This window comes from Nicotiana sylvestris, chromosome 10, assembly GCF_000393655.2.
Source record: "Nicotiana sylvestris chromosome 10, ASM39365v2, whole genome shotgun sequence".
Classification (NCBI taxonomy): domain Eukaryota; kingdom Viridiplantae; phylum Streptophyta; class Magnoliopsida; order Solanales; family Solanaceae; genus Nicotiana; species Nicotiana sylvestris.
The window spans coordinates 40,244,790-40,261,711 of NC_091066.1; the positions used below are offsets into that span (position 1 = coordinate 40,244,790).

At 37.2% G+C, this 16,922-nt stretch overlaps 1 protein-coding gene across 1 annotated transcript; it reads right to left on the bottom strand.

Annotated features, from left to right (window-relative positions):
- Positions 1 to 14,654: 14,654 nt before the first annotated feature.
- Positions 14,655 to 15,248, bottom strand: LOC104230535 (uncharacterized). The gene has a single exon (XM_070158826.1). The coding sequence runs from the start codon at positions 15,246 to 15,248 to the stop codon at positions 14,655 to 14,657; it is 594 nt and encodes a 197-aa protein (XP_070014927.1).
- Positions 15,249 to 16,922: the final 1,674 nt, after the last annotated feature.

Sequence of the window (16,922 nt, forward strand, 5' to 3'; positions counted from 1 at the left end):
TCGTTTTCTTTAATCCGTGTACCCTCTTATTCTTCATAACACTTATTTATTGCTTGCTATAAATAGCGTAAGTATGTTAACGTCAAGATGATCTCATCCTCGAGTCTTACATCGGTTAACTAAAAAAGAAATTTTAACCAATACTTCATGGTGCAACATCGTTGTAACTTAATACTGCGAAACATGACATTACCATAATGTAATATTGTGGGACGTGACATCTCACTTTCGGGCTCTCATTAATTTATTTATGGTGTATTTTCATGTACGAAAATATTGGGTGTAACATCAACCCCCCCCCCCGGAACATTTGTCCTCGAATATTGACTGATGCGCTTATCGTTCTCATATCCCATAGCTCTTGCGAATAATTTAGTAGTCCTCTTGCCATCTAGGCAACTGTTCTGTGAATAAATCCTAAAACCAGGGTATCCCCCCCCCCCTTTAGGCCTCTTTCCCATGCCATGACTTGTGATCAAATTCCTTCCAATCTCATAACTGTTGCCACCTCCCATCATGCAGCTTCTACGATACTGACCTTGTAAGTGTGCTTATGCGACTCTCCTCTCCTTTTTCCTCCAGTTTTTAGCCAATCCTGAAGTTCTTCGCTTTTTGTCGAACTTCCGAATATTGCTATATCTTATTTTATAGACTTAGTTATCAATTCGTATGACTTTTCTGCATCTACATAGGTCATATTATACCATAACTCTTACCTCGACTTCTCGTTACTGAGGTCTGCTACTAAATCCCAGGTTACTTTCATTGCTTATCCCACACGTATAATTCTATGTCCTCTAATGCTTCCACATTACTTTTCATCTTAAGAATGACGGTCTAATCTCTTCTTATACTTTATAACTTTTATCCATCCATTGTTGATTCACCTCAATTTTGATCCATAATCCACCTCTGATAACTTAACCTTTTATGTAATATTGCTGCTAGGATTCACGTTTTATCGGGGAACATCTGAAATGATTAGATTGATCCACCTGGGGCGATACCCTGCTTTCATAACCGTATCTCACGGCATCCCAATGTGATTTACCTTGCGTGGGTATTTTAATCCTATCTAATTCATAAGATCCCTTTCTTTTATTCGTTAGATCATTACTCAATTGAAGGCCCAAACGTCATTTTTTTTCTATAATAATTACACCCTCATTCTATTAACAGGGCAGCATGCCATCTCTTCTGAATGTTATTAGTCTTAGACTCCTTTGAGTTCATTCAGGCTATACTGGACTTTCTATAACTTAGACAAACCATTAGCTTTCTTGTTTTCATGGGTTTCAATCCCGGGGACTTATTCGTTCTCGTCACCCTTTCACTTGCCTTTCCTCATCCTTACTCATGTTTCGTTAAAACTTTGTCGCTCTACTATACTTTAGCTTGGGACCTATACATATATATTTATTCTATCCGTGGGCTTCCTTCAACTTGCTTGCAACATAGATTTCTTTATGTTATTCTGGAACATCAAGCGAGACATCACATCGTCTCTAACTATCCTTTACTCTTATAATCAGGCTTTTCGATACCTAGACCATAGGTTGGAAGATATGCTACTGACGCCACTGCTACCATTCCTGAATATTGAATCCCCGTGCTTATAGACTTTTATCCGAAGTATGGATTATTCACGATCTTGCCTTTGAGTATCTCGTACGTTGTTCACTTTTACCTTACTTACCTTAACATTTCGCATCGTATCTTCTATCTCTTTCATGACCTTCCCTCCACATAGGTATAATTCACGTCCATAACTTGAAGCTCTATTATAATACTCGCACCTCTGCTACATACACTATTTGATGAGAGCTTCGTACTGACTTCTTATGAGGTTGGTACTTCTTCTAACTAGCTTTATTATAGAGCCATTATAGATTACGGTTGTTATGTTATTTATCTTGAACATCTGATATTAAGAGTGATTCTGTTATGTTCTCAAGCACAACTTCCATAATATTTCTAGGTCCAATAATCAGACTCTTGATTTACTTGGGTGATGTGATTCTTTAGCTTCCTCTACTTTCCGATCAGCCTTTATGTAGGTTTAAGCTACCTTCCGATTTGTGGCTCATGGTATCAGTTATTACCTTAGCCTTTCATGGGCATTATGGAATATCTATGATACAATCTTTTAATAATTCAATCATTTTTCTATGCCCTGGGCTCAATTCTTCTTTTTAACTTATACTGAAGTCTTCTATGGCTGTATGATTGCCAACAAATGTAATACTCCAACGTCTTGAGTGTGTCCATAACGTACTAACTCGTGATTATTGATCAAATAATTCCTTTCGTTTCATCTCGGCTCTCTTAAAATGTATGCAACTACTTTTTCTGGTCTTTCTGCCTCTTGTTGCGTGCATACTTAACTCATCCTAGTTCCCACAAATGCCAGAATTTTTGTGCAACTCATATAGTCTCAAATATTACCTTCGATCTTTCTCCCCGTTCATTAGCCACGGTAGGTGCCACTTTCTTTTGGAGGGCATACAATTTTTGTTGTGAGACTGATTTTACATGACTTTTTCTTCATTAGGTTACTGTGCTTAGGTTGAAGCCTTCTTACTCATTTCCTAAGCTAGTCCTTCACTGTAGTACTTATGGAGGATCCTCTGACTCTTGTAAAGATGCAAGCTTATTATATCGTATACTTGACGGACCTTCTATTGTCCTTCCTTGCCTATACTTATCCGTAGTTACTTATCTCCATGCCCTTGTGCTTGTGGGGTTGCTTCTTGACTGATATTTTGACCGTCTTCCTAGTGGCACTCTCTTTTATTTCCGTGACACTCATATAGTACCTTTTTAACTGCTCCAACTCCTATATGAATATATCTCAAGTATTACAATGTCATAACTGCGGGGTTGAATTCTCCATGTTGGGTTTACTACATTTATCTTGCATGATCTGCTAATTTTTCTGTAACTTCTTGTCTAGTCATGACTAGGCTCTTCCTGAATCAACTACTAACTACTCGTTGGCCCATTCTCATGTCACTATTTCGCGAAATATTTCTTGGGTTATTTCCTTTGTCTTAACTTATGTCTCGCACTGACTCCTTACATCTCAGGCAGAGACCCTTACTTCCTCTCACTAACGTCGTGTTTGCATAATATTCTGGAATTGTAGCATATACGTAGGAGCTGAATAAGTGTAATATCATTTCTTTTTCGTTTTTACCGCATTCTTCATTTATTACTCCATATCCCCCCCCTAGGGGAGTACTAACTTGGAGCTATGACGACCTTCCTATAGATTTTTTTTTTCCTCTTCATCTTTGATATCCTTTCACGTCATCAACAACCCTTACTTGCCTTGCGATATTCCTTCTGTACCAAGGATGACAAATCCCCTTACTCGCGAGGGTGACACTTAACGTAACTGGTACATACAGTCCCTTAAGCTTAACTTTGCTAACATTGCTTGCTTTAGGGAAGCGTCTTCCTGAATGAACATCCTCTGAATTTCTCATGAACCTTGTTCTGTTGTCCGTCCTATTATTGTCGGAATACGATATGAAATTCTTATGATGCCAACTATTATCAACTCACTCAGTCCCTATTTCATGTTTAGTTTATCTTGTTCACCAATCAATACTAGTTTCTATTACTCTAGGGTCTAACTTTTCCTTTTGGTAATTGTGTCAGAGTTGCAAACTCGTTTCTCGAAGTGAGGATATGACTTTATGGCCTATATTCTTTCATTGTCTCAAGGCCTGTCATCTTTTGTCTTTCCCTTCACTTGACTGTAAATTCTGTAATACTGTCATCATTTTTTTGACCTACCGTTATTATTCGTGTATCATATATTACTCATAATGCTCCATTAACTCTCTTCTCATCTCCCGCTAATTATCTATGTCTACTGCTTTATTCTAAAAACTCGAACAAAACATTCTTTTGCCTTTGGCTCCCTTTTCTCCATCCCTTGGCTCTTTCAATTGCCTAGCAATCTTTCTTTACTAGGGCGGGACCCACATTAAGGTAATATTTATTCCTTCAAGGCTTCTAGTGCTCATATCTAGCTTTAATATTTTAGGGTGCACCATCTAGGTGTCTCACGAGGAGATCTACTAGCACACTTGCAATATCCTTTGGAAATGTCAACTAACACAAACAATCCATTCACCATTTTGGTTTACTCTAACCACATCCAAGTCTTGAAGTTCCGTCCTTTTCTCAAATTACATCTGTTAGCCCCCATAGGGCATAACGGAGATGGGTACGGTCAATTGTACATATCTCTGTTACTGTTGAGGGTAACTTTTAATGCTTATATTTTCTGCCAGAACTGTAATACCGATATTCTTCATTAACTGGGCGCCTCGTACCCTTCTTCACCTTGCTTCTTTTACTTCTTAAACGCATTGTCTTTTACCATAAAGGTGGATAAATATTCTTGCATTAAGGTCCCTTATCAAGAGGCTTACACCTTTCAGTACATCCATGATTTGCTAAAGACCTCACATTTACTTATCATAAGCAAGATGCAAAATCGAGTTCGTCTAAATCAATAATCCCACAGTTGTATCTCTTATCGATCGTCTTTCTGAATGTAGGCAACGTCTTATTACGAATAGAAGTTCGAGACTTGAATTCTTATAAGTGAGCTCTACCACACGATCTAGAGTAAGAAGAAGAGTGACAGTCTTAAATGCCCTGTAGCCTCTTGCTTATAAGTGTGGTGCACAACACACCCATAAATAAGACTCTACTAGACACAGCTTGTAGACTCCCTAGGACAGAACTACTTTGATATCACTTTTGCCATGACCCAAATCGATGGGCCGCGACGGGCACCTGGTACCTTACTCAACCAAGTACCAACGTAACGTATCTTTCTTATTACATTATCATATACACATGATATACGGGCCTAATAGGCCAACATGATTATTTATAAACTCAAGACATCGGTCGACAAGGCCGTACAATATTTCACGTGCACGACATATGTGTACAAGCCTCTAAGAGTACATAAATGTCATAAAGGCCGGGACAGAGTACCGTCATACCAAACAATACATGTCTAAATCATACCATCTAAACAAGTAACTCCGAAGCAAATGGAGCGCACCAACATCTTCTGTTGAGCTGATAGCCTACTTAGAGGGCTCTTGACCTGTCTATCGGGACCTGCAGGCATGAAACGCAGCGTCCCCGGGCAAAAGGGACGTCAGTATGAAAAATGTACCGAGTATGTAAGGCACATAAATAAGTACATAATAGACATGGAAGAAATATAGAGTACTTGACTCAACCTGTAAGTCTGAATAACTCTGTAAATCATGAAATACTTTTAGCGTCATCCATATGCGTATGAATGTCATGTCGTGCATAGGTACATATCTCATAACATCATCAGCCTCTGAGGGCATCCCATCATATCATACGGCCACTGTGGGCAAAATCATCAACATATACCAGCTGATTAGGTGGTGGTGCGTATATAATGTCATAACCTCTTCCCATATCCCATATACATATACATACATATATATGCGTATATAACGCCGTTTGAATCATATTTCAGCCATTGTGGGCAACATCATCATCATATACCATCTGATCAGGGGTGGTGCGTATATAATGTCGTAACCTTTTCCCATATCCTATATAGATATATTTACATATATACGTGTATATAACGTCGTCTGGTCATGGGTTAGTGCACATGTATAAATGAGTGAAATGCATGAAAATGCATAAAAATATCGATATTTCCCTCCGGATAAACTTTTCCAACTGTATATTATTCTGAGACCCATGAACAAAAAATAATAATATTTTTCATGGGGAATCAAGAATATAGACACCCCTAGTAAATTTATGAATAGAGTAATTTATGGAAATTATGTATTTGCTCGTTTCTTTAATATAATTTGGACCATGCCAAAAGAAAGAAGGGAGGACCTTAACATACCTAGAGTAGGAACGACTCCGTATAATTATCTCATTAGAAACCTTCATGGATTGAACTTAGAACCCAAAAATCGGATTTAGGCCTCTAAGCTTTTGAATTTGAGGAACGAAATTGGCTTGGTATCACTGCCAAAATAACGAAATGGAGCCAAGGATTTGGACGAGACTAGTTTTTGGTTTCCAATGCCAAAGACATTAAACTTGAAATGAAGCCAAGATTTGGATGAAAGTACTAGGATTTTAAAATACTTGGATTTGGCTAACTAGTTGAATGCTTGGACGAAGTGTTCTGTTTTAATGTTCTTGATTTCAAAACCAAGAACAAATTCGTTGGCTAGGAGTTGGACAAGAATGATTTTGTTTTCCAAGTTCTTGGTTTCAAACCAAGGAAAATGAATTGAAGTTTTATATTGTCTAATTAGATAAGACTTTACAAGTCTTACCAAGGCTTGACTTTAAGTCTTCATTTAATTTATACTCATGCAGCCACCTAGAATAATGACTACTTAGTCATTATCTAGGCTTTGTGGCTCATTGCCACATGGGGAGGGGTTAATTATTAATTATTTATCCACTTGTTAGTTAATCGGGTAATGTTCTGTTACCCAGTAATTAATCAATTACCCGCATAACTTAAAAATTACCACAAATTACTTAAAATTCTATTTATTTTTAAAATACTTCATATATACTTTATATATTATACTACCGTGGTCATATGATACCTTGCATGGTACTAGTTCATAATTATCTGGTATTATCACTCGACCTGTATTTTATTCCAAATTGACTACTTTCAACGAAAGTCGTTTTCTTTAATCGGTGCACCATCTTATTCTTCATAACACTTATTTATTTCTTGATACAAATAGCGTAAGTATGTTAACGTCAAGATGATCTCATCCTCGAGTCTTACAACGGTTAACTGAAAATGAAATTTTAACGTACAATACTTCAGGGTGCAACATCGTTGTAACTTAATACAGCGAAACATGACATCACTATAATGTAATACTGCGGGACGTGACATCTCACTTCCGGGCTCTCATTAATGTATGTATGGCGTATTTTTATGTACGAAAATATGGGGTTTAACAAACCCCTTCTATCTCTTCATCAAGATCCACGTCCTTCACCAGGAGCATATGTTGAGTTGTGAGGTTCTCACTTGGGATCACCTTGCAATCCTCGCACAACCCCCTATCACACCTCCTGAGGAGGAGATAGTCAATATGAGTCTTAGCCACCATACTTCGAAAAGTAACTAAATTTTCGTCCCTCTTCGGAAACATAAAGTTCACGATTACCAACTCAAAAGCGCTAGCGAAATCTAGCAATGAGGTACCACCCCCCCGTTTCTATCACCAAAGTTGAAGCCACTATGCACCTCACCATAGCCACCAGCAGACAACCCAATATGACCATTGAAATCCCGTCATATGAATAGATTCTCCGTAGATGGAAAACTCCGCACCACCTCATCCAGCTCCTCCCAGAAACACCTTTTAACTTCCTCGTCTAATCCTGATTACGGCGCGTAAGCGCTAATGACATTCAGAGTACTCCCTCCAACTACTACCTTAATCTTCATCAATCTGGCATTCACCCACCTAACCTCTACCACCGACTTTCTGAGCTCCCTATCCACCAACATGCCCAATCCGTTCTTTCCTTTAACGATCCCGGACAACCACAATTTATACCCATTTACATTCCTCGCCTTCGATCCTACCCACCTAGTCTCCTGCACACACGCTATATTGACCCTCCTCTTCTGGAGAATCTTCGTCAGCTCTAAAATCACTTTACTTACAATAGAAATTACTTCTATATTCTGTATTTCCATTTTTTAAACTGAAACATGTTACATCAAATAGCAACTCTGATTTGATTTCATCACTTAATTTTCGGATTAACAAAAATAAATAACAAAACAAAACATGGTCTCGGACTTTGGAATCTCTAGTTAAATAAAAATGTTAATCCTCTAATAAATACATATTCAACTTAGATATTACTGAAGGTGAATCTTAAACACAAACATATCTATGCACAGGCTGCATTTGAATCAGTTTGTCCAAAATAATTACAACACATGAGATATTAAGCTGGACATTCATGAGAGTATGAAGGATTAGATGGGTCTTAAGGCATTACAAACCACTAAACAAGAAACTCATACAACAAAACCTAACTTCACCACAGCAAACAAATCTCAACAGTCCATTCCCTAGCTTGAATCCTTTGAGACCTCGAACAAGAGACAAACTTAGATTAATACATGTTTAGCAAGTATGTGACAACGGCAAGAAACATTTTTTTAGCAGTCCTGACATGTATTTCAGTAAGGAATCACTTCTAATCAATATGAAACTAAGTAAAACCCATTCTTGTTTAAACTACATATTTAATATTGAATAGGAAAACTAAATCAAAGAAGGGCTTAGTGCAGCCATGTAGCTTAAGCAAGCAATTAGCACGCATAAAAAGCTTCAAACACATTTATTGACACTCAAAGTCTGTTCAGATACTTAAACAGGTGCTCAATTGTGTAGCATATACCTGTAGCAGAAAAGAAGAACAAAAGGGAAAATAAATCTCTGAAACAAACTGGAAGGAGCAACAGCAAGAAGAACAGCAGTAGCAACAGAGCAGCAACAAAATAAGAGGAGATTGAGTTGAAATCAACCCTTTAATTGCAGAAATAATGAGCCAGCAATAACAGAGAATTATTTCTGTTTCTAAACCTACTTTGAGACTCAAGAAAAGGAAAAAAATCAGTGTGAAATGAAGAAATCTTTTCCTAGAATTCCTTGTGTTTTCAAAGATACCTTTTAGAGTGAATATCTTATGATAATATGTGTGTCTGTGAGTGAGTGTGAGGTCCTTTATATAGAATGTAGGAATGCACAAGGAAAGGAATGAGAGAGAGTCTGATAGGGAATATTCCAGCCTGAATTTCAGGGATGTCAGCTGTGAAAAAGGGATAAGAAAGCATCGTTTTAACAGATTTTGGTATAACTGTCTTGTTACCCAATTTTTAGCATTTTTTAACACTAAAAATGGACAGTTGTCCAGTACTAGAAGCTTCTGATATTTTTATCTGAAATTCCCCCATTTTTACTTCCCAATTGAACCCTTTAAGTTCCGCTTATTACCAAAACAACCATACCAACAAAAAATCAGTAGACTAAAACAAAAGAAAATTAGTGGTGCAGAAAATAAATTATTTAACCAAGAAAAATAGGAAGAAAACCCGACTAAGCTTAATTCAAACTAATGCAATTAAATTAATCAACATAATTGAACTAACTAAGTATGCAATGACCTAATTAATCTAAAATAAATCCAATGGTAAAACAGAATCAATACAGAAAATGTTACAAAAACGAGTTTTGATTTCTGAAGAAAACGCAATGGCAATATGACTAACCTAAACTCTAAATTGGCAATTAACACACAGAATGCAATTAGTTTATATTAACATGGACTAATTTTGAACAATTAGAATCGATATGCAAATTAAACTAAACTAATTACACGTTAGTGAGAAAACAAAACAGAAGAAGGAGATACCTATAATGCTCAGACCGATTGTCAAAAGAAAAGAAGTTTCCGGCAAGCCAAAGAAATTGCTACACCAACACTGGCCAGATTCTGGTGGGTTGGTCAAATTCCGATGACCTCGAAATAAGCTAAAACTAATATCAATCAACTGCTCTCGCTAAGAGCAATCGATTAACGTAAGTTATAACCCAAACGAATGGTATCGCCCAAGAAATCAGAAAAGGACGGATTTCTTTTTTTTGGAATTTCAGATTTGAAATTGAAGCAAATGGGTGGGGATTTTGGGAAAATTGGTGGTAGATATAAAATTAGGGGAGTGTGGTGGTTGTCTGGTATGAATTTGGATAGGATTGGGGTGTCGCCACCGCCGTGGGGCGATTTATGATGGCAGCAGACGGCGGTTGGCGGCTGGGGTTTCTATGAGTTGAGGGAGATAGAGAGTGAGAGATGGTTTTAGGGTTTGGGTTGGGGGTCTTGTTAGGAAAATTATAAGGGTTTGAGAGGATTAGTTCTCAGCCGTCCGATCAAAGAAAATCAAAGGCTGAGATTGGGCGTTGCATAACGGCATCATTTTGGTTTAATTTGGGGATTGGACCGGTCTAGGTTACGGGAACTGGGCTGGGTGATTTGTGAGGGGAATTTGGGCTATTTAGACTGGCCCAGTCCGATTTAACTCCAAAAAAATAAACCCCTTTTCCTTTCTTATTTTTTCTTTCTTTTTGACTTTAAAACATAATTAATTAAAAACCTAAATTGAGTCCTAAATTAATCTAATTGGTAAAAATTAAAATTATTCATCTATTTCTACAACTAATTAACTTAAAACTAAAGAAAAATACTAATTTTAAAGACTAAAAGTTTAAATATGTGAAAATGGCCATTTTTGTGATTTTGCTTAATAATACAATTAATTCCTATATGCAAATAAAACTAAAAATGTTATGCAATGAATTTTTAGAATTTTTTGATATTTTCTTATAATTTTAAAATATTAAACATGCAACTAAAATGCAAACAACAATTAGCAAAAAATTCCTAAAAATTCTATAAAAATTAAAATAATTAAAAACAAATCTATTTTTTGTGAATTTATAGGAGTATTTTTTCATCGAGAAAAAATCATGTGTTCGTTGCTGCCCCTCTTTGCTTGGAAACATGAAGGGTTTTCGGGCAAAGATAAAGTGAGCAATTACGAGCAATTTTTTCCCGTTTAGATACTCCATGGGAAGAATTTTGAAAAAATTTGACCGAACCTTACTTCAAAGGTTGCCTACATATCCTTGGCTATAAAGGAATCAGGTTAGTGTAGTTCTGGAAGTTTTGGTAGTTGGCACTACCGGAAAGCTGTGATCACTATTGTTGCTGCTGTTACTGCTACTGAACTCCTTGTTACACCGAAGTAAAAATGAAGAAAACTAACTAAACCTATCAGCTACGAGTTACAAGATTCCTATCTGTAAATTTTTGAAGCTTGGTCTTTAGTCTTGGATAGTTCTTTATGCAGCAACTGATCTGGATCTTGATGCTTGTTAGCTGCATGTGCTGGTTCAATCTTTTTCATCTTTTACGGATCAAGACGGGACATGCAAACTGGTGACCTCAATCTTGTCTTGAGTAGTCCATATCTTCTCTGCTTCTGCGCTTTGGGTTTAACTTTTCTTTTTCTTCTTTTCTTTTATTTTGGATTGAGACTTCTTCTTTTTATCGTCTCAAAATTTGTGCCTCGAGGTAAAAACCTGCTCAGACACTAAAACGAACGAAACGAACGAAATTTTTCTGCCCCAATTTTCACTAGAAAAATTTCATGAGTTATTTGTAACCAAAACTCTATACTATTTCATTATTGAAAGCAATTAAAAACAGGATTGTGTATCCTTGGGAAAAAGATTAGGGAGTGGAGACCCTATGTCTGCAAGTAAAATCAACTAGGGATTGAAAAACCTAGATTGGGAAAATCACCAGGTTATGCTGGCATCAACTAGGGAGTGGGATCCTATGTTGGAAAGTCATCAGGTTATGCTGGAATCAACAAGGGAGTGGAACCCTATGTTGAAAAAGTCATCAGGCTATGTTGGCATCAACTAGGGAGTGGGACCCTATGTTGGAAAGTCATCAGGTTATGCTGGCATCAACTAGAGAGTGGGACCTTATGTTGGAAAGTCATCATGTTATGCTGGCATCAACTAGGGAGTGAGACCATATGTTGAAAAAGTCATCACGTTATGCTGGCATCAACTAGGGAGTGAGACCCTATGTTAGAAAGTCATCATGTTATGCTACCATCAACTAGGGAGTGAGACCCTAAGTTGGAAAGTCATCAGGTTATGATGGCATCAACTAGGGAGTGGGACCCTATGTTGGAAAAGTCATCAGGTTATGCTGGCATCAACTATGAAGTGGGACCCTATGTTGGAAAGACATCGGGTTATGCTGGCATCAACTAGGGAATGGGACCTTATGTTGGAAAATGATCAGGTTATGCTGGCATCAACTAGGGAGTGGGACCCTATGTTGGAAAATCATCAGGTTATGCTGGCATAAACTAGAAAGTGGGACCCTCTGTTAGAAAGTCATCAGGTTATGCTGACATCAACTAGGGAGTGGGACCCTATGTTGGAAAATCATCAGTTAGGGATTGGAGGCCCTACGCTACCATGGCTTTGAAGTTTTCTTCTTTTCTTTTCTTTCCATTTCATTATTCATCATTTTTATTTAAGAGAGTGAGTAAATAAGTTAGAGGGGACTTCCCTCTTGGGTTGATATTGTTGCATAACCATTTTAGTTTCTGCGTGGTTTACTTTTGTTGCGCCTGCCTCGTACAAGATTACTTTGAATTACACACGTTTTCCTATTTTTTCAAATAAAGAATAATTTATCATTTCGAAGTAGTGGTTGGTTTTATGGCCTTGAGCGTTTCAATCACTTTATCTCGGCTCGATTTTTTCGATAAAGATCTCCATCGCTTGCTTGCTCTCTGGGGATTGGTTTCATTCCTATAACTAGAGATCTTGACTTTTTCCAAAACTTTAACAATGATGGTTAATCATGTGGGACTTAACCTTTTCAACTTTATTTTGCCTTTGTGGGCATTTGACTTTGATTTTCTTTCTTTTCAGGAGCTTTCGACTCCAAAGCATCGGCCATCATGGCCAGTCGAAGTCGACTTGATGCACATGCTGAGGCTAGGTGCCTTCTTGAATATCGGCTTGTGTTAAACAAAAATCCTGTAAACCAATCTTGTCATCTTTTCTTTATCTTAGTTTTGAAATATAATTAGACCGAAAGGGATTCAAAGAAAATCAAGCAATAAAACGGACAAATGAACTTAGAGGAGAGATATCCCTTTCGGTGAAATGAAAAAAGGACTTATATAGAGTGCATGCGGACTTTAATGAATATGACATGCCTCTTGGACTGGATACCCGATCAGTGTAAACCGTCCAACTCTCATAAATTCATCGTAACTCATACCTCAAAACTGAGAACCTTGCCAGGACTCCGTCGATGTCGATGGCTATGAGGATCCTTTTTTCGATCAGTGGTGCCATTTACGGGTTTTCACCAGCTGATCTCTCTCTTTGTCGCCTTATAGTGCTCTTTTCGAGTTTTTACTAATAAGACTCTCTCATTTTTAATTTCTCTGCTTACCATCGCCTTAAGGTGCCCGTGTGGGTTTTCACCAATAAAATTCTCTCATTTTATTTCTCTCATTTGATTGTATCAGATCCAAGTAACCATATCTTCCAATTTGAACATCTTTACCAATTGATCTGAAGGACTTGAATAGGATTTGGGTAATTGAATTACAAATTTAGAACCTTTCAGGCAAGACTAATGCCAGATCATTGTAACTTCTGCCCCAGTTTCAACTTTGAAAAAATGTTGATTTTTGTTTTGGTGTGACTGAACCCCAGAGAGAGGTTGCCTACGTATCCTTTTGGAATCAAGTCGAACGTAGTTCAAGGAAAACTTTTGTTTTTGTTTTTGTTTTGTTTTGTTTTGCTTTGCTTTATTTTTTTCATTTTCATTTTTTTAACAACTTCTTGGTTCCAAAGAGGGTAATCAAAGAAGAGTAACCAGCTCAAAGGGTTTGCAAAGGGTTGATAGTGTTTGGGTAGCAAGAAATGAAAGCCTTCGTCATCCCAATCGGAGAGTATTAAAATCGCGTAAAAAGGGTCAAACATAATACCTTTTGACCGTATCAGTATTAACAGCTGTTTCGGGATCATTTCATGTGATGTCTCCCAAATATAGTGCTCTTTTCGACAACAGTTTTCTTACAATTTATGGACCTTTCCAATTTGGAGCAAATTTTCCTTTTACTTCTTCATGATGCGGGAGAATACGTCTCAGAGCGAGTTGCCCCATTTCAAAGTTTCTAGGCCGCACTTTCCTATTGTAGGCACGGGCCATTCTTTGTTGATACAACTGCATGTGGTAGACTGCGGCCATCCGTTTTTCATCAATCATGGTTAATTGTTCTAAACAGGTCTTGAACCATTCATCATCCTCAATCTCAGCTTCAATAATGATTCGAAGAGAGGGAATCTCAACTTCTGTAGGTATTATGGCTTCGAGCCATAAACCAATAAATAGGGTGTTGCCCCAATTGATGTGCACACGGTTGTGCAGTATCCCAATAATACAAAAGGAGGCTTCTAATGCCATTGTCTAGAACTTTGCATCATTTTCCCTAAGGATCTTCTTGATATTCTTGTTTGTTGTTTCAACAGCACCATTAGCTTTGGGCCGATAAGGAGTAGAGTTACGATGCGTGATCTTAAATTGTTCGCATACCTCTCTCATCAAATGACTATTCAGATTTGCAGCATTGTCTGTAATGATAGTTTTAGGAATACCAAAACAGCAAATGATGTTGGAATGCACGAAGTCCACCACCGCTTTCTTGGTAACGGTTTTGAAAGTGACTGCTTCAACCTATTTTGTGAAATAGTCAATGGCAACTAAGATGAATTTGTGCCCATTTGAAGCTTTTGTCTCAATCGGTCCAATTACATCCATACCCCAGGCAATGAACGACCAAGGTGCTGATATAGGATGCAATTCTGAAGGTGTTGCATGAATCAGGTCACCGTGTATCTGATACTGATGGCGCTTTCGGACAAAACTGAAGCAATCCTTCTCCATGGTCATCTAATAATAACCCGCCGAAGGATTTTCTTTACAAGGACATATCCATTCATATGGGGCCCGCATACTCCCGAATGTACTTCGTTTATGATCTTTCTAGCCTCTTGAGCATCTACGCACCTTAAAAGATTCAAATCTGGAGTTCTTTTGTACAAGACATCTCCACTCAAGAAGAAATTGTTGGCTAGCCTTCTAATGGTTCTCTTTTGGTCTCCACTGGTTTGCTTGGGGTATTCCTTTGTCTTCAAAAATCTTTTGATGTCATGATACCATGGCTGAAAATCTGTTTCTATTTCAACTGCATTGCAATAACCATGTTTTTCTCGAATTTGGATATCTAATGAGTCAATATGGACATTACCCAGATATGGCAACATTACCGCCAAGGTAGCTAGCGCATCAACGAACTCATTGTGGAATCGAGGGATGTACATGAATTCAACTGACTTGAACCGTTTGCTAAGATCTTCCACATGTTGCATGTATGGGATAAGCTTGATGTTCCGAGTTTTCCATTCACCTTGAGCTTGCCGAATAATCAAGTCAGAATCTCCCATGATTAACAATTCTTCCACATCCATGTCAACTACCATATTCATACCCATAATACAGGCTTCATACTCAGTGGTGTTGTTTGTACAGAAGAAACAAAGGCGGGCTATGGCCGGATATTGACGACCAGTGGGTTAACAGGGCTCACGGTTTGTGAAGGGGAATTTGGGCTATTTAGACTGGCCCAGTCCGATTTAACTCCAAAAAAATAAGCCCATTTTCCTTTCTTATTTTTTATTTCTTTTTTACTTTAAAACATAAATTGAGTCCTAAATTAATCTAATTGGTAAAAATTAAAATTATTTATCTATTTCAACAACTAATTAACTGAAATTAAAGAAAAATAATAATCTTAAAGATTAAAAGTTTAAATATGTAAAAATGGTCATTTTAGTGATTTTGCTTAATAATGCAACTAATTCCTAAATGAAAATAAAACTAAAAATGTTATGCATTGAATTTTTAGACATTTTTGATATTTTCTTGCAATTTTAAAATATTAAACATGCAACTAAAATACAAACAACAATTAGCAAAAAATTCCTAAAAATTCTATAAAAATTAAAATAATTAAAAACAAATCTATTTTTTGTGAATTTATAGGAGTATTTTTTCATCGAGCAAAAATCACGTGCTCACAATAACGATGCCTTCAAAAGGAATTTCAGAGAACTAGTAGCTACCAATAGGCTATGCATGGTAGCCTTGCTCGAAACTAGGATGGAAAATCATGTGGGACTCAAAGACGAATTCCACTTTGATGATTTCCTATAGTTTCCTGCCCAAGGTAGAGCAGGCGGGATCGTTTTCATATGGGTCACAGATATGGTCACTGTCACTCATATTAGGCAAACTGACCAAGAATTGCATGCTATGATCCAGGTATAGCCCGATCCTATTTCATGGCTTTTTAGTGTTATTTATGAAAGTACTAAGATTAGCAAACGTAGACTTCTATGGGATAGCCTAGAAAATATTTCGCACACACATGTTGGCCCTTGGTTAGTAGCAGGAGATTTTAATGAAATTCTTAATCAAGATAAAAATGGGGTGGGAGGCTAATAAATCGGGGAAGATCCTCTAACTTTTGAACTTGTATTAATACTTGCAACCTAATAGATCTAGGCTTCAAAGGGAGTTAGTATACATGGTCTAACCATCGCAAAAGGCACAGGGGTTTAATAAATACCCTTTAAACTTGAATACCAGTAATGTGATCTCTAGACCTACAAAGAAGCCCTTTAAACTTGAAACTTTTTGGTGCTCCCATGCTGACTTCTACAATATTGTTCGTCAAAGTTGGCATCAAAATGATCTCATACAAGCCACTGCCACTTTCCAAAACAATATAAATATTTGGAGTAATGCCACTTTTGGTAACATCTTCCACAAAATTAGAAAGACTTTAGCTAGATTGGAAGGCATTCAAAATTCGCAATCTTACCCTACTAGCAGTTTCCTCCAACATCTTGCAAAAGAGATTATTAGAGACTTTAATAATATTCTACAATTGGAAGAGGACTACTGAAAAATAATCTCACGTATTAACTGGCTCAACGAAGGAGATGCAAACACTAAAATTTTCCCCCTTTCCGTTATTAATAGAAGAAGAAAAAATAAGATCTCCTTCTTTAAAGATGAAGAAGGGAACTGGATCACTGATTACAACTTCTTATCCCAGCACACACTCCAGTACTTCCAAACAATTTTTACAA